This window comes from Myotis nattereri (assembly GCF_964212035.1).
Source record: "Myotis nattereri genome assembly, chromosome: 11".
Lineage (NCBI taxonomy): Eukaryota > Metazoa > Chordata > Mammalia > Chiroptera > Vespertilionidae > Myotis > Myotis nattereri.
The window spans coordinates 32,360,778-32,380,325 of record NC_138086.1 but is presented as its reverse complement, the minus strand read 5'-3'; the positions used below and the strand labels follow the sequence as shown (position 1 = coordinate 32,380,325).

General features: G+C 39.7%; 2 protein-coding genes across 2 annotated transcripts; both read left to right on the top strand.

Annotated features, from left to right (window-relative positions):
* Positions 1-621: 621 nt before the first annotated feature.
* On the top strand, positions 622-1,566 carry LOC308527151 (olfactory receptor 9A4-like; the record flags this gene model as incomplete). The annotated part of the gene is made up of 1 exon (XM_081102507.1): positions 622-1,566. The coding sequence occupies one exon, from the start codon at positions 622-624 to the stop codon at positions 1,564-1,566; it is 945 nt and encodes a 314-aa protein (XP_080958633.1).
* A 14,299-nt stretch (positions 1,567-15,865) lies between these two features.
* Positions 15,866-16,810, top strand: LOC308527153 (olfactory receptor 9A4-like; the record flags this gene model as incomplete). Its single annotated transcript, XM_081102508.1, has 1 exon — positions 15,866-16,810. One exon carries the CDS (start codon positions 15,866-15,868, stop codon positions 16,808-16,810), a length of 945 nt encoding a protein of 314 aa, XP_080958634.1.
* Between the last annotated feature and the right edge of the window lie 2,738 nt (positions 16,811-19,548).

Genomic DNA, 19,548 nt, shown 5'->3' with positions numbered 1-19,548 from the left:
CAGCTCTGGGAAATTATCCCAGTCTCCAGAGGTCCCATTTGGAGATCTTGCTGCTCTGTAATATAGAGGTTATATGATCTGGGGAAAAGCATAGGTGTTTTCTTGGACCCCCTGTCTCTTTTCTGCTGGTCGCAAGATGGGTCTGTGTAGTACCAGTGTGGATGAGGGCTGGGGTTCAATGTTCCCTGTCTTTCACATCACCTGGAATGCCATTATATGGTCTGATACAATTCACCTAAGAAGAAATAGGACAATCCCAGCACCTTTAGGGGCTGGTGATTCAGTTTCAAAACTAAGCAGTTTAAAATGTCATAGCCTCTGTCCCCTGGAGAAGGCACTTCCAGTGGGGAAAAAAGATAAGGAAGGGTTTTTTTTTTCACACTAATACAGAAGAAGCTGCCTTCAGCCATTCCTGACAGCGAGATTTGAAGAGGTAATATTTGGGTCTGTCTATATGCAGAGCATAGTAGTAGTAGCAACTCATCTGATCATCAGGAGAAAATAGTTTCTCATCCTAAACTGTCTCCCTTCTCTTTTGAGAGTAGGAGAGCAGGACCATGAGGAGCAGTTCCACCTGTCTTTTGATATCTGAGTTTCACAAGGAGCAGAACCAAGGACTAAATGATGAGCAATCACTCAAGTGCCACTGAATTTTGTCTCCTTGGCTTCCCTGGCTCTGAGGAACTACACCATATCCTCTTTGCTACCTTCTTCCTCTTCTACTCAGTGACATTAATGGGAAACACAGTCATCATTGTGATTGTTTGTGTTGATAAACGTCTACAGTCCCCCATGTATTTCTTCCTTGGCCACCTCTCTGCTGCGGAGATCCTGATCACATCCATTATCATCCCTGTCATGCTTCGGGGATTGCTGCTCCCTGGGATGCAGACAATATCTCTAGCTGGATGTGTCACCCAGCTCTTCTTGAACCTTGCAGTGGGGACCACAGAGTTTGCACTAATGGGAGTAATGGCTGTGGACCGTTATGTGGCTGTGTGTAAACCTTTGAGGTACAACATCATTATGAACAGCCACACCTGCATCTGGGTGGTAATTGTGTCATGGGTATTTGGGTTCCTTTCTGAAATCTGGCCAGTCTATGCCACGTTTCAGCTGACCTTCTGCAAATCGAATGTCTTAGACCATTTTTATTGTGACCGAGGGCAACTTCTCAAACTATCCTGTGATGACAGCCTTTTCACAGAGTTTATTCTTTTTTTAATGGCCATTTTCATTATCATTGGTTCTCTGGGACCAACAATTGTCTCCTACACTTACATCATCTCCACCATCCTCAAGATCCCCTCAGCCTCTGGACGGAGGAAAGCCTTCTCCACATGTGCCTCCCACTTCACCATTGTTGTGCTTGGATATGGCAGCTGCCTGTTCCTCTATGTGAAACCCAATCAAACACAGGCAGCCCAGTACAATAAGATAGTTTACCTGCTGGTTTCTGTGGTAACTCCTTTCCTGAACCCTTTCATCTTCACTCTCCGGAATGACAAAGTCAAAGAGGCCCTTAGAGATAGTGTGAAACGCTCCTGTCAATTTTTCAAGTATTAACTCTTTGTCAATTTTAGGTGGGGGTGTGATCCCTACTGGGGATTATTTACTAACTTAGGAAACCCTAACTGCACTATCACCATTACCATTATTACAAAAGTCAAAAGTGTGTACCATTCCTGATCATGCTATGGAAGCAGGTAAGTCAGGTAACAACAAAACCCACGCTCTGCCCACTAGAATGTCATAGCTTCAGTTTCCCCTTATTTCTACTGATGAACTTCTTGTGGTGTTAGAGGAACTAGAGAAAGAAAATATGTAATTTTGTGTAGAGTTCTATTAGACCAATTCATTTGCTTATAATTCATTTCTCAAAATGAATTTCTGGGCAGAGGTAGGAAGTGATGTGGGAGGTGAGGTGAGAGGTGCTCACTTTGTTTCTTCATCAAATGTTGCTAGTTGCTTGTCCTATAATTTTATGCAATTTGTTGAGAAGATGAACATATGCATTTTGAATATCCCCTGGTTCTCTCTTTTTCTGGTTGAGTATATTATTATCCTGGCTCCACTGATACTGCAACGTACATATAGTGTACATTCTTTTTTCTACAGAAGCAGTGGAGGGTAGTGACATGGAGTTTCTAAGCTTCTCATTCTGAGAATTGCTGTGCTACAAAGAAGATGCAAATATTTGGGTATAAAAATGAGGGAAATTTCCTTTTACTAAACTTCAGGGAAAGTTCCTATTGCTCAAACCATTCCTCTTTGTGGCATGTATGGGGATAGACACAAAAGGAGAGGGGCTCACTGTCCTCATATATAGTTTCTTTGGTTCTTCAACATGTCACACATGCCTCTTCTCTCTGCCTTTCCTGCCCTTTGTTTATCCACTAACTTTTCTGTTTCTTTTTCCTCTCTCCCTTTGTCTTCCAGTCTTCATGTTTCTTTTTTTCCTTCCTCTTCCTCCTATTTCACCATGAGCAAAGGCTCTGATCTCCTCCTGATAATGCGTTCTGATTCCTCCTTTCCTTCTTCATCAACATTTCTATCCCTCTCCTGTAACTCCAGTGACGCAATGTTCCAAACTACCTCTCTGAATTCCCTGGTCATATTTTCTCAGAAGAACCTAAAGAGAGTAGAAAATTCCTGTAGCTGAGTGTAGAATATGAGAGATGAGGAGGATTTGGGGCCAAGAGGCAGACACCTATCTCTTGTGTCAAAGCCCAGGTTTTTCTATTTGGTCTTTGATTCTGAATGAAGGAAGGTTACTATCTGTATTTGTCTGCCATAACAAAACCCATTGACTGGATGCATTAAACAACAGAAATGTATTTACCACAATTCTGAAGTCTGGGAAGTTTAAGATCAAGGTTCTGACCAATTCAGTTTCTCATACATGTTCTCTTTGTGATCACCCTCTCTGTGTGTTCTCACTTGGCCTTTCCTTGGTGTGTGGATGTTAGGAGAGAGAGAGAGAGAGAGAGAGAGAGAGAGAGAGAGAGAGAGAGAGAGAGAGAGAGAGAGAGAACCATCTCTGGTAGCTCTTCTTAAAGGGACACTAATCTTATCCAATCAGGGCCCCTCTCTTATGACTCATTTAACCTTAATTACTTTCTTAGAGGTTCCATCTCCAAATACAGCTGCACTGGGTTTCACAGCTTCAACATATGAATTTTGAAGGGGACACAGACATTTAGTTAATAACACTGTCATTCTGCCCCTGCCCTGCAATCCAAGCTTATACTCAGACAGAATGTCCACTTCATCTTCACACTGGGTGCTGGGAGACAGATAGGTCTGTCCTCTAGGGGCTCTCATTTCCCCAGCTGCAGGTGTCTCCGATACAAAAATGAAATAATATCCTCACACATACCCCTTCTACTGTACACACACCTTGAGGACCCATAGCTTCTTATTCTATTTATTTATTTTTCTCTCTGCTCCTCACAACTGAACACAGACATAATCAGATATTTAAAACAAATACCAATTGTAGGCTTTTATTTGAACTCCTTATTCACATGTAATTAGCATACTGCAAAACAAGTCTTATGTAGAATTTGAGGTATGTCAGATTGAATGTGTTGCAACTTTCACTTAATTTAAACATTGGCCACTGTTAACATTCACTTTGTTATATGGTCTTAATAATAACAAAAACAAAACTGGAGACAGTACTGCTTCTAACCAGGAAAGTTTTAAAAGTCTCTCTCTGTAAAAATTACTTGATAAAAGTAAAATGCTTACCAAGATAGTACCTGATACATATCTTTGACAGGACATTTACTTTTTCTGTTTTATTCTAACACGTATTTCTCTATATTCATACTTAATGAGGTATAAATATTGTTCTATGTCATTACAATTAAATTGTTATATTTTCTGCTTTATACTAATGTTTATTTTCAGAAAATAAAGAATAAGACTAGAGTGGTATTTAAATAAAACTCCTATGCCTTCTGTAAACCACCTCATATATTTATTTTTTGTGCCTAATTAAGATAGCCCAATGTCTTAATATTGATAACAATTCTTAAAACTTAACAGAAATACTATTTGACTCAGGATCCTTTGACTCCAAAGTTTGATCTTAACCTCTCTGTTATTTTGTTCCATGAACATCAGCATTTCTTTCAGTAGACACTGAATATAATTTTTATATTATTTGATTGATTTTTATGTATTAAATAGCTACCGAGTGCATGTAAGAAACTTTGCTAAATGCTTTGGGAGCATATAGATAGAAGGGGACAATTATTGACTGTATACTTAGTTTCTTAGCATTTCTGTATATTTTTATTTAATCCCAGCAATAACCTGTGAGGTTATTGAGTAGTTACTTTAGAAGATAAGAAAATAGAGGTTCAGAGAAGTTAAGTATTTTGCCAAAGGTTACTCAGCCATCAACCATATAGCACTCATCAGATTGGAAAAAGTACAACTCTGGGAATACTAGGTGTTGACATGAATGCAGGAGAACAGAAGCTTTTATTCATTTCTGAAGGGAATCTTATATAATAAAAACCTAATATGAAAATCGACCGAATGGCAGAACCACTGGTCGCTATGACGCTCACTGACCACCAAGGAGCAGACGCTTAACGCAACAGCTGTCTCCAGGTGGTAAGTGCGCTCCCACAGGGTGAGTGCTGCTCAACCAGAAGCCTGGATGGTGCCAGTGACCTCCCCTCTGGCTAAGCTGTTAAATTCTTGATTTATGGCCCTTGTAAACTGGAAGTATTTAGGAAAACAGATTATTGCCTAAGGAAGGGGCAGTGACTTAATTATAGGCTAACAAGAATGTGCATCAGAATACTGGTTACTGGCACAGATTCAGATTGCTAGCCCCCCCCCAATTGTCTTGTATTCCCCCTCATTTGGGTCATATGGTAGCTCCATTTTTAATTTTCTGAGGAATTACCAGACTGCTTTCTATAGTGGTTGTGCCAGTCTACATTCCAGCAGGAAGAAGTCAAACTGTTACTTTTTGGGGACAACATGATGCTGTATATAGGAAACCCTAAAGACTCTACCAAAAAACTACTGGAAACACTAAACAAATACAGTCAAGGATACAAAATCAATGTGCAAAAATCCATTGCCTTCTTGAATACTAACAACAAAACTTCAAAAAAAGAAATGGCAAAACAATTCCTTTTGCAATTGCAACCAGAAGAATCAAATACTTAGGTATAATATTTTTATTTGATTCATTCTAATAGTACTTATCTCTCTGCTGAAATTCCTCTTTTATTTATGCATGTTATCTACCTTTTCTGCTACATCATTTAACATATTACTTATAGTCATATTACTTTTGCATGAAGTGAACATTTTCTAGTATAACATTTTATATTCTTCATTGATTTTCCCCCCACTTTTTAATGTTCTTTTATTAGTGGATGCTTGAGGGCTTACATCTTTATTTAGAATTGACTTCAGATTTATAATGAACATTGCTCCTATATAGTTCTGAGTCCTTCTGACTTTTCTGCTATTATTATACATATTACATTTATATAGCTACAAATGCAATAATAAATTATAACAATTATTACACCATATAAAGGAGAACACACACACACACACACACACACACACACACACACACACATATATATATATATATATGACATTTGTTATATTAATTTATTTACCCTTTCTGTTTCTCTTCATTTATTTCTCAGATTCAAGTTGCTGTTTGGTGTGATTTTCTTACTCCAAAACAGCTTTGCTCTTACCTACCTATTATTGACAAATATGTTTCAGCTCTGTGTTATCCACTTAACAATGCAATTATATAGTTATTATTTTATACAGTTTTTTTAAAGTAAGTTAAGAGGAGGCAGGAGAAGACATATGCATTTTTACCATCTTCTATAATTACAGAATTACCTTTGCTGGCCCTCTTCCAGCAACAGAGACCTTTTCTACCTTGGCCTTTGAGGGTTTTACACTTCATCAAACTTCTGTATGCAGGGTCACTACATGACTCAGACCTGACTTTGTTTTGAAAAATGATTTGATTCCTTTATCTTCCCCCATCAAAACTTTCATACTCTTAGTTTCATATTCGTTAGTCCTCCAACCTGGAAGTAATAAATCTAGTTTTTGGATTCCCACTGGGATTTACATGTGTGACAATGGGTTCTTGTGTTAGCCATTCAAAACCTCATCTTTCTAATGATTGCTTACTAGAGCACTGCATCTCTGGGGCTGGAATGCCAGACAAATGGAGGGTGGGTGGGAAGGTGGAGAGTCATGAAATCCCACCACTGATTCTACCTATATTTAAATTAGTTCTGAGTGTTACAAACAATCTCGTCCTGTGCCCCTGCAATTATGTTCCCATGTAAACTGCTTCTGGGGAAGATTGTTGCCTTTTGTCCAATCACCTAATATCAAATCACCTTATGTAAACTAGCAATAAGATCAATTGTTCCTATCTCTTGGTAAAAATTGTACTATAGTAAAGAAAGTATGGCCGAAACCGGTTTGGCTCAGTGGAGAGAGCGTCGGCCTGCGGACTGAGAGGTCCCAGGTTCGATTCCGGTCAAGGGCATGTACCTGGGTTGCGGGCATATCCCCAGTAGGAGATGTGCAGGAGGCAGCTGATCGATGATTCTCTCTCATCGATGTTTCTGACTATCTCTCTCCCTTCCTCTCTGTAAAAAATCAATAAAATATATTTAAAAAAAAGAAAGAAAGTATGAATCTAAAGATGCAATTAACATTGTTTATAGACCAAATAAAAGTATTTCTCTCATGTGTACATGTTATTTTCCAACCTTCATATGTTTGTGGATACTATTGTGATAGAATGCAAATCTTTAAAAGTGACACTGAATCTATAGCTGCTTTTAGAAACAGTATGTGTTTCTTTCAAGTGAGGATATAAAACATACAATCACTGTTATGGGGTTACTTGAACTATTGCCATTATGAGTCTATAAACTGAATGGGACCTTAATGGATACACACCGATTAAGGGAGTAGAGGAGTCTAGTGGCACCAGATCCTGGCGATTCCAATGTTTACTGAAAAGAACGTTGGTGCAGGGGAAGAAGAATGTCCAAGCATGGAAAGGTGATCAGATTGGAGAACCAGATTCTGCTGTTAGTTTGGCCACTGCTTTGACCAACTCTTTTTTCATATCTGTTTCCCCTCAAACTTATCCATTCATGGTTCATTAACACTGCTGGGCTGCAGCCCAAGAATCAGTATTTCCTTTCTGGGCTCTCACAGCACTTATAAGTAGGAAACCCCTTATCACAGTGTGTTACAAGTAACTGTACTATTTCCACTCTCCACTCTCACATGGATGGAGAAACCTCAGGTAAAATCCATGTCTTTTATATATATTTTTCTACTGTAATAAGTTTTATTCATTTCAGAGAGGAAGAGGGAGGCAGAGAGAGATAGAAACATCAAAGATGAGAGAGAATCATTGATCATCTGCTTCCTGAATGTCCACTACTGGGGATCAAGCCTTCATGTATCCAGACTAGAATTCCAACTGTGACCTCCTGGTTCATAGGTCGAAGCTCAATGCCTGACTCACCCCAGCCTGGAAACATGATTTTATCTTTAATGGGCTGTACTGAGGAGGAGTGCATTGCTGATGGTGGGTGATCAGTGAGTCTTTATTTAATTGAATTACTGTTAGGATAAAAACTAATGGAAAACATATGTCAAAGTGGTTTGTAAAGTGTGAAAAAATACACATACTCTATATTTATATACATGCACGCACACAAAGCTAAGGTATATAAATTAATTTTTAATTTTGTCATCATCCTTTCATTTATTATACAAATATTTACTCTTTGAGGTGGTGAGCAGAGAATAATTAGAGAAAATAAATCAGTTGGTGCAACAGCAAACACCAGAGTCATTGCTCAGATGTGTAATTGGAGGGGACAAGATTTTCGACCTAATGTGAACCTCTCTTTTGGGTGAAAAGCATCTCAGCAGGAATGAAATGAGCTTTTCAGAAAGTCAGAGAAAGGGGCATCTTGATTAGGAAGGGGTTAGCCTGGGGTGACAACAGAGCACATAATGAGAGCCAGGGGACCACTAAGGGAGCCAGGTTTCAAAAGCTAGACAACCTGTATCCACCAAATGAGCCCAAAATGTCTACCTTGTTTATATCCACATAGTAGACTTTTAAAAAGCTTGGCATTTCCAGTAAATTAGAAGATTTATTCTCTCTTTTAACATTTAAATTCTTTATTGTTTAAAGTATGTATCCTTTCTCTCCCCCCCCCCTGCCCTCCCCATTGACCTCTCCCTGGCTGCTCTCCCCCCCTCTTCCGGTGTCTGTGACCATTGGTTATGCTTATATGCATGCAGACAAGACCTTTTGTTGATCTCTTACCCTTCTTCCCTCTCTCACCCTCCCCTGTCTTCCCTCTGAGGTTTGATGGTCTGTTCAATGCTTCTATGTCTCTGGATCTATTTTTTTAAAAAAAATTTTAAGCTTCATTTTTCAATTACAGTTTACATTCAAGATTATTTTGTATTACTTTCAAGTGTACAGTGTAGTGGTTAGATAATCAGACACTTTACAAAGTGTTTCCTCCAATATTTCCAGTACCCACCCGACACCATACATAGTTACTAGAATATTATTGACTACATTTCCGATGCTCTACTTTATATTTTCATGACAGTTTTGTAACTTATATCTGTACTTCTTTTTTCTCTTTCTTTCTTTATTGATTAAGGTATTACATATACGTCCTTATCCCCTCATTGCCCTCCTGCCCCCACTCATGCCCTCAACCCCTGGTGTCTGTGTACATCAGTTATGCTTATATGCATACATACAAGTCCTTTGGTTGATCTCTCCCCCTTACCCCACTCTCCCCTACCTTCCCTCTGAGGTTTGAGCATCTGATCAATGTTTCTCTGTCTCTGGATCTGTTTTTGTTCATCAGTTTATGTTGTTCATTATATTCCACAAATGAGTGTGATCATGTGATGTTTCTTTCTCCAACCGGTTTATTTTGCTTAGCATAATGCTTTCCATGTCCATTTATGCTGTTGTAAATGGTAAGAGTTCTTTCTTTTTTACAGCAGCATAGGATTCCATTGTGTAGATGTACCACAGTTTTTTAATTCACTCATCTGCTGATGGGCACTTAGGCTGTTTCCAAATCTTAGCTATGGTAAATTGTTCTGCTATGAACATCAGGGTGCATATATTCTTTCTGATTGGCGTTTCTAGTTTCTTGGGATATATTCCTACAAGTGGAATCACTGGGTCAAATGGGAGTTCCATTTTTAATTTTTTGAAGAAACTTCATACTGTTTTCCACAGTGGCTGCACCAGTCTGCATTCCCACCAGCAGTGCATGAGGGTTCCTTTTCCTCCACATCCTGGCCAGCAGTTGTTTGTTGACTTGTTGATGATAGCCATTCTGACAGGTATGAGAAGGTACCTCATTGTCATTTTGATTTGCATCTCTCTGATAATTAGTGACTTTGAGTACGTTTTCATATGCCTCTTGGTCTTCTGTATGTCCACTTTTGAAAAGTGTCTATTTCAGTCCTTTGCCCATTTTTTTTTATTAGATTGTTCCTTTTGTTAAGTTGTATGAGTTCCTTAAAAATTTTGGAGATTATACCCTTATTGGATGTAACATTGGCAAATATGTTCTCCTATGCAGTGGGCTCTCTTGTTGTTAATGGGTATTGATTTTCCTTTGTTTTGGGAGGGGGTGAGTATTGATTTTTGTCAAGTGCCTTTTCTTCTCTTATTGAAGTGATCATGTGGTTTTTCTCTTCAATTCTGTTAACATGTGAACTGTACAGTTAATCTGCTAGTGTTGAACTGACTTTGCATTTCTGGAATAAAATTATCATTTGTTATGGCATGTTATTCTCTTTATGTATTGGTGAATTTTATTTTCTAATACTTTATTAAAAACTTTGCATCTATGTTCATGAGGAATATTAGTTTGTAAATATATTTTCTCATGATGCCTTTTGTGTCACGATAATTCTGGCCTTATAAGATGAATTGGGCACTGTTCCCTTCTCCTCAATTTTCTAAAAGATTTTATGTAGGATTGGTATTAGTTCTTTCTTAAATATTTGATAGAATAAAATAGTAAAACTATATTAACCAATAGTTTTCTGTGTGGTAAGATTATTAATTATGAAATAATTTATTTAACATATTTAGGATTTCAATTCTTTTTTTCCCCAGACAGTTTTGGTAATTTTAATCAGTCAAAAGATTTCCCATTTAATCAGGTTTTCATTTTATTACTCTTTTAAGATATCTTTAGTTCTTTTTAATTTCAAATAAAAATAAAAATTTGATCATATCTTTGACTTGTAGTAGATCTGGAAATCAGAATTGCTCCTATCATATAGTCTTAGTGGTTTCCAAATCAATCCAAAGTCTTTGGAGTATAAAATTATGCCAATCAAAAACAATGACTACAATATGTCTACCTTTTGATGTAGAAATTCTAACTCTAGGGGTTTATTCTAGCAATATAAATGTGTATGGACTTAAAAATTTCTAAGTTTATTTATAGCATAATTTTTCATAATCAAAATGGAAACAACAAAAAATGAGCAAAGAGGGCTAACTAATAAAGAATAGGACATCCATATAATGGAATATTAGACAAAAAAAGAAGTGGGGCAATATGTATCAAGTGAGAGAGAAAAGTGTGTAAAACTAATTTTCACAGCATTTTCTTGAAAAAAATATGCAGACAAAGGCTTAGAAAATTCCTCTAAGATTATGTGGCAATCTGGTTGGCCTTGGATAATTTGAGAAATTGTAAGGAAGATTGATTATTCCTAATTTATGCTCTCTGCACAAACTGATAATTTCAGATTTAACAGGTATATTTGAAATGAAACCCAAAATGCAGATACATGTTTTGTGACTCTCACTTCTGTCTCCCTCCAGAATCAAGCAGATTTTTAATTTGCATTTTTCAGTTGTTCCAGGTTGTAAATATAGCTCTACACTGGGCTGTCCTCATGCATTCCCTGCTTTGAAGTGCCCAGATGGTGGTAATCAGGGACACATTATAGAAATCAATGGCTGGACGAATCTTGCTGGAGTGCATGCAGATGTGAATATGTGGAAACCTGAGACAATACCAGAGAGGGGAGTAGAATTTAGGGGTAGCAACCCCTACAATGTTCTGGAGGGCACACAGGGTTAGGAACAGGATGCTCTGTAAAACAGGTGGAGAAGAAATCAGGCTTTACAGGGGATTTTTTTATGAAGTCAAGTCTTTGACTGAGACCAGTGTGCAGGCTTTTGTGGATATCGGTGTGCATTTTAGAGGTCAGATGTGGTGTCTCCTATTGCGAGGTGGGGGCTTATTTTGGTTCTGAACAGCTAAGAGTATCCCAGGAGAGCACTGGATGAAGAGCAGAAGGGGGAATCTGCTTAGAGTTTTTTGAGACATTTGGAAACTTAGGCTTTGGGGCCTTGGAGAAGGCAGCCTTGGTATTGAGAAGCCTCTGGTTGGTGAGACTTTATGTTTTCCCATGAAACAAAAAGTTTAAAAAGTTCTGAAACTTAATTGGTCAAAATGGGCATAACTAAAAGTTTGTGCTTAGACTGATTGCTTAGGGACACCATGAACCTGGGTTTATTAAGAACAGGTATCTCAGTGACTAGTCCCCTTGGGATGGAGGGAGGTAGGAGAGAAGAGGGGGAGAGAGAGACCCTCAACTTCTCACAGCACTGTTATTTTGGGGTTTTTACCTAAGCTCCTATCTGAGGACAGTTTCCTTTTTCATCATGAGTGAAGACAGCAGCAATTTGCTCTGGTTGTAAATATAGTTCTACACTGGGCTGTCCTATGCGTTCTCATGAGGACATGTCTCATCAGTAGCTTTGGCCGAGTGCTGGAGAACATTAGCAGTGGTGGTGAAGCCCTTCCATAGAGGTGAGTGTCTTCAGGATGCTTCTCCATGGAGGAAAGAGTAAGGTGGGATGTTCTGGGTCTGGTTGCTGTCTAACACAGGGACACCTAGAGGGTGAGGAGTGGTCTAGGAGAGCAGCGGGACAGACAAGTTCATTTCCAAGTCCTCTGTGCACAACAAAGACAGATTCAGTTCTTTTCTGACCTGATGGTAGGGATATATGCAGTTCCCTGACGTCTCTCAGGATCCTTCTTTCTCATCTTTCTTTATTTCCTGTTAGTTATGCAGAGATTGTGGAGAAGCAGGTCACTGAGCTCTTCCAACAGTTCTGTCCTTGAGGCATGTTTGCCCATCAGAAAGGAGCCACAGTGATATTGGAGAGGTTGCATCAGGACGAGATAATTGTAATATGAGGCAGGAAGGGAGACTAAGAAGAGAGGCATTGAAGGATTATGGCCTAGTTAGCCCTGTCCAGGACTAAGACCTACTTAGTCATATATTATATGTCTATATACTAATCACCCAGAAAAAAATTTTTATCAATCCTGATTTGGCTCATGAATAATTTATATATATATATATATATATATATATATATATATATATATATATATAATATTATATTATATGACATGTCTTTGCCCTCAAGGAATTTTATTCTAATGTCATACATGAACAGCAAATAAAGAAACATAGATTTTCTGTTCCTCTTTTTTTCCTTGCTTTAGTTTTTCTATGGCATGATTAATAAACTAATATCTTTTGTAATTTTTGCTTACTTATTTTGTGTATAGTGAAGCCTTTCCCCCTACATGTATGGAACCTCAGCAGGGCAGGATCTTTTTTTCTGCAGCATTTTCCCCCCCATATGAATTAAGGAATAAAATAATTAAACCCATAACATAATTTCAGGGAATAAGTGCTATGTAGAAAATCGGAGTCCAAACTTGATCAAGTCCTTACCACATGGAGTTAGAGGAATTGGAAAGAGTCCTCTGAGGAGATGATATTTGAGTAATGGATGGATGAACTGAGGGGTAGAGATTTATTTTTTTCATGGCCAAGTGCCATCTTTTCTTTCTCCTAAGAATTTGGAAAGAAAATGGAATGAGAGAAAAATGAATCAGCTCTGGGAAATTATCCCAAGCTCCAGAGTTCCCATTTGGAGATATTGCTGCTCTTTAATATGGAGGTTATAAGAACTATGGAAAAGCAGAGATGTTTTTCTGCTGGTCCCGAGGTGGGTCTGTGTAGTTCCAGTGTGAGTGAGGGCTGGGTTCAATGTTCCCTGACTTGCACATCATCTGGAATGCCCTTATATCATACTAGAGGCCCGGTTCATGACATTCATGCACTGGAGGGGAGGGTGTGTCCCTCAGCCTGGCCTGCATGCTCTTGCAGTCCGGAACCCTGAGGGGTCCTTAGCACTCCTGTGGAGGCTGGAGAGGCTCCCCCGACTGCTGCTGTGCTTGCCAACCCTGAGCCCGGCTTCTGGCTGAGCAGTGCTCCTACTGTGGGAGCGCACTCACCACTAGGGAGCAGCTCCTGCATTGAGCAACTGCCCCTTGGGGGTAAGTGCTTGACAGTGATTGGTTTTCTGCTGTTCGGTCAATTTGCATATTAGGGTTTTATTATATAGGATGATACAGTTAACCTAAGAAGAAATAGAACAATCCCAGAATCTTTAGGGGCTGATTGATTCAGTTTTCAAATGTTGTATCCTCTGTCCCCTAAAGAAGGCACTTTCAGTGGGGGAAAAAGACAAGGAAGATTTTCTTCACTCCAATACAGAAGAATCTGCCATCACCCATTTCTGACAGTGAGCTTTGAGCTAGATTTGAAGAGGCAATATTTTGGTCTGTCTGTGTGCAGAGCATAATAGTAGGGGAAATTCATCTGATCATCAGGAGGAAATAATTTCTCATCCTGATCTGTCTTCCTTCTCTCTTTTTTTTTTTAAATTAAATCTTTATTGTTCAGATTATTACATTTGTTCCTCTTTTTTCCCCCCATAACTCCCCTCCTCCCAGTTCCCGCCCCACCCTCCGCCCTCACTCCCCACCCACTGTACTCATCCATAGGTGCACGATTTTTGTCCAGTCTCTTCCCGCATCTCCCACACCCCTTTCCCCCCCAAGAATAGTCAGTCCATTCCCTTTCTATGTCCCTGATTCTATTATAATCACCAGTTCATTCTGTTCATCGGATTATTTATTCACTTGATTCTTAGATTCACTTGTTGATAGATGCATATTTGTTGTTCATAATTTGTATCTTTACCTTTTTCTTCCTCTTCCTCTTCTTAAAGGATACCTTTCAGCATTTCATATAATCCTGGTTTGGTGGTGATGAACTCCTTTAGCTTTTCCTTATCTGTGAAGCTCTTTATCTGACCTTCAATTCTGAATGATAGCTTTGCTGGATAAAGTAATCTTGGTTGTAGGTTCTTGATATTCATCACTTTGAATATTTCTTGCCACTCCCTTCTGGCCTGCAAAGTTTCTGTTGAGAAATCAGCTGACAGTCGTATGGGTATTCCCTTGTAGGTAACTGAGTTTCTTTCTCTTGCTGTTTTTAAGATTCTCTCTTTATCTTTTGCTCTTGGCATTTTAATTATGATGTGTCTTGGTGTGGTCCTCTTTGGATTCCTTTTGTTTGGGGTTCTCTGCGCTTCCTGGACTTGTAAGTCTATTTCTTTGACCAGGTAGGGGAAGTTTTCTGTCATTATTTCTTCAAATAGGTTTTCAATATCTTGCTCTCTCTCATCTTCTGGCACCCCTATAATTCTGATGTTGGTACGCCTGAAGCTGTCCCAGAGGCTCCTTACACTATCCTCGCATTTTTGGATTCTTTTTTCATTTTGCTTTTCCGGTTGGGTGTTTTTTGCTTCCTCGCATTTCAAATCATTGACTTGATTCTTGCGCTCCTCTGTTCTGCTGTCGGGAGTCTGTATAATATTCTTTATTTCAGTCAGTGTATGCTTAATTTCTAGTTGGTTCCCCAATATAACATCGAGGGTCTCATTAGTTTTCTTGTAGATCTCATTAAGTTTATCGGCGGCTTCTAAACAGTTCTTGAGAGACCTTAAAAGTGTGGTTCTGAACTCTAGATCTTCCATTGACAATTTTGTCCTGTTTCTTTGTCTCCGCATTTTGTTATGCTTCCTTGGTGCACCCCCTAGTGGTCTTTGTTCGTGGTCTTATAGTTAAATCTTGATTGTTGTAGCTAATTCCAGGGAGGGTTTGACCTCCAGGCCAAGTGGCTATGAGAATCAGCTGTGTCTGCAGTGAGAGAACTTCTGTCCTCTAGGGAGGTGCTAATCTGGCGTTTGCCTGAGGCTATCCAGCAAATGCCTCTGTGCAGGGCTTGGGCGGGGCGGGTCGCACAGGATCAACAGGGTGGGCTGGAGAGAGCAGTTATGGCGGCTCTCAGTCCTGTCCCCAGGGGCTCTGCCTCTCTGAGTCCCAGCAATGGCTGCAAACCTCGGAGAGAAAGCTGCACTCGCTCTGACCGAAGCCAGACAGTCCCGCTTCTCCCGTTTGAGTCTGGGTCCCTAAAGACTTGCCAGGATCTGGAGCTCAGAGTCTGCGACTCCCTCCCGATTGAAAACGCCAACCGCGCCCTCCGCCGCCAGCCCGCTCCGCGCACTCCGCACCTCAGAATTTGACTTCAGCACTGCGCCTCCTCTGAGTGTCCGTATGCGTTTCTCTTTCCTCCTAGTTGTAGGACTTCCACTCAGCCAGCGTTCCAGTGGTTCTAGGTGATGTCCGTTCCGTCTTTTAGTTTCACTTTTGAAGTAGTTGTTCAAAGCAGCAAACTCCGGCGTTAACCTATGCCGCCATCTTGGTTCTTCTCTTCCTTCTCTTTTGAGAGCAGGAGAACAGGACCATGTGGAGCAGTGCCACCCCTCTTTTGGTATCAGAGTTTCACAAGGAGCAGAAACAAGGACTAAATGATGAGCAACCACTCAAGTGCCACTGAATTTTGTCTCCTTGGCTTCCCTGGCTCTGAGGAACTACACCATATCCTCTTTGCTACCTTCTTCCTCTTCTACTCAGTGACATTAATGGGAAACACGGTCATCACTGTGATTGTTTGTGTTGATAAACATCTACAGTCCCCCATGTATTTCTTCCTTGGCCACCTCTCTGCCTTGGAGATCCTGTTCACATCTATTATCATTCCAGTTATGCTTTGGGGGTTGCTCCTCCCTGGGATGCAGATAATATCTCTAGCTGGACGTGTCATCCAGCTTTTCCTGTACCTTGCTGTGGGGACCACAGAATTCACATTACTGGGAGCAATGGCTGTGGACCGTTATGTGGCTGTGTGTAAACCTTTGAGATACAACATCATTATGAATAGTCACACCTGCATCTGGGTGGTAATTGTGTCATGGGTGTTTGGGTTTCTTTCTGAAATCTGGCCAGTCTATGCCACGTTTCAGCTGACCTTCTGCAAATCAAATGTCTTAGACCATTTTTACTGTGACCGAAGGCAACTTCTCAAACTATCCTGTGATGACAGCCTTTTCACAGAGTTTATTCTTTTTTTAATGGCCATTTTCATTATCATTGGTTCTCTGGGACCAACAATTGTCTCCTACACTTACATCATCTCCACCATCCTCAAGATCCCCTCAGCCTCTGGACGGAGGAAAGCCTTCTCCACATGTGCCTCCCACTTCACCATTGTTGTGCTTGGATATGGCAGCTGCCTGTTCCTCTATGTGAAACCCAATCAAAGGCAGGCAGCCCAGTACAATAAGATAGTTTCCCTGCTGATTTCTGTGGTAACTCCTTTCCTGAACCCTTTCATCTTCACTCTCCGGAATGACAAAGTCAAAGAGGCCCTTAGAGATAGTGTGAAACGCTCCTGTCAACTTTTCAAGTATTAACTGTTTGTCTGTTTTAGGTGGGGGTATGATCCCTATTTGAGATTTTTTAGTAACTTAGGAAACCCTATCTACTCTATCACAATTACCATTATTATAGAAATCAAACAGTGTGTACCATTCCTAATCATGCCATGGAAGCAGATAAGACAGGTAACAATAAAACCCACGCTCTGCCCACTAGAATGTCATAGCTTCAGTTACTCTTTATTTCTACTGATGAACTCCTTGTGGTGTGGGAGAAACTAAAGAAAGCAAATGAGTACTTTTGTGTAGAGTTCTATTAGGCCAATTCATTTGCTTATAATTCATTTCTGAAAATGAATTACTGGGTGGGGAGGTAGGAAATGAAGAGGGAGGTGAGGTGAGAGATGGAGTATGAGGGTACAAAGGAAGAGATGCTCACTTTGTTTCTTCATCAAATGTTCCTAGTTGCTTGTCCTATAATTTTATGCAATTTGTTGAGAAGATGAACATATACATGTTGAATATTCCATGCTTGTCTCTTTTTCTGGTTGAGTGTTTTATTATCCTGGCCCCACTGCTACTGGTAAGTAAATATAGTGTACATACATTTTTCTACAGAAGCAGTGGAGAGAAGTGACATGGAGATTCCAATTTTTCTCATTCTCAAAATCTTTGTGCTACAAAGAAGATGGAAATATTTGGGTATAAGAATGAAGTAAAGTTTGTTTGTTAAACTTCAGGGTATTGCTCAAACCTCCTCTCTGTGGCATGTATGGGGATAGACACAAAAGGAGAGAAGCTCACTGCCCTCATATATAGTTTCTTTGGTTCCTCAACATGTTGTCACCCAGGCTTCTTCTCCCTGCCTTTCTTGCCCTTTGTCCACTAACTTTTCTGTTTTTTCTTCCTCTCTCCCTTCTTTCACCAGTCTTCATGTTTCTTTTTTTGCTTCCCCCATTTTACCATGAGCCAAGGCTCTGACCTCCTTCTGATAAGGTGTTCCTATTCCTCCTCTCCTTCTTCATCAACATTTCCATTCCTCTTCTTAACTCCAGTGATGCAATGTTCCAAAATGCCTCTCTGAATGCCCTAGTCATATTTTCTCAGAAGAACTTAAGGAGAGCAGGAAATTCCTGTAGCTTAGTGTAGAATATGAGAGGAGAAGAGGATTTGGGCCCGGGGCTACTAACGGGATATCAGACATCTCTTGTGTCAAAGCCCAGGTTTTTCTATTTGGTCTTTGATTCTGAATGAAGGAAGATCACTATCTGTGTTTGTCTGTCATAACAAAACCCCATAGACTGGATGCATTAAACAACAAAAATGTATTTATCCTAGTTTGGATATCTGGGAAGTTCAAGATCAAGGCCAATTCAGTTTCTCATGCAGGTTCTCTTTGTTTGCTTGTAGGTGACCACCTTCTCTCTGTGTTCTTACATGGCCTTACCTTGGTGTGTGGATATTAGGACAGAGCCATCTCTGTATCTCTTCTTATAGGGACACTAATCCAATCAGGGCCCCACTTTAATTACTTTCTTAGAGGCTCAAATACAGCTGCACTGGAACTCACAGCTTCAATATATGGATTTTGATGGGGACACAGACGTTTAGTTAACAACACTGTCATTCTGCCTCTGCCCTGCAATCCAAGCTTATACTCAACCAGAATGTCCACTTCATCTTCACACTGGGCGCTGGGAGACAGATAGGTCTGTCTTCTGGGGGCTATCATTTCCCCAGCTGCAGGTGTCTCCGATACAAAAATGGGGGGGGGGGGAAACCTCACTCAGACCCCCTCTACTATATACACACCTTGAAGGCTCAATAGCTTCTTGTTCTATTTATTTATTTTTCTCTCTGCTCCTTACAACTGAACACAGACATAATCAGATATTTAAAACAAATACCAATTGTAGGCTTTTATTTGAACTCCTTATTCACATGTAATTAGCATACTGCAAAACAAGTCTTATGTAGAATTTGAGGTATGTCAGATTGAATGTGTTGCAACTTTCACTTAATTTAAACATTGGCCACTGTTAACATTCACTTTGTTATATGGTCTTAATAATAACAAAAACAAAACTGGAGACAGTACTGCTTCTAACCAGGAAAGTTTTAAAAGTCTCTCTCTGTAAAAATTACTTGATAAAAGTAAAATGCTTACCAAGATAGTACCTGATACATATCTTTGACAGGACATTTACTTTTTCTGTTTTATTTCCACATGTATTTCTCTATATTCATACTTAATGAGGCATAAATATGGGTGAATATTATAACAATAAAATGTTAAATTTTCTGATTTATATTAATGTTTGTTATTAGAAGACAAGGAATAAGAATGGAATAATATATAATTAAAACTCCTATGGTTTCTGTAAGCCACCATATATATTTACTAGAGGCCCAATTCATGAAATTCGTGCAAGAGTAGGCCTTCCTTCCCCCGGCTGCCAGTACTGGCTTTTCTCTGGCACCCAGGACCTAGGCTTTGCTCCAGCCACCATCAGGCACCCGGGACCTGGGCTTCCCTCTGGCCCCGGCTTTGTCCGGAAGGACGTCTGGAATGACATCTGGTCTAATTAGCATATTACCCTTTTATTATTATAGATTGTTTGTGCCTAATTAAAATATCCCAATGTCCTATTAATAATAATCATAATTTTCAAAATTTCACAGAAATACAATTTGACTCCAAAGTTTGATCTTAACCTCTATGTTATTTTGTTCCATGAACATCAGCATTTCTTCCAGGAGACACTGAATGTAAC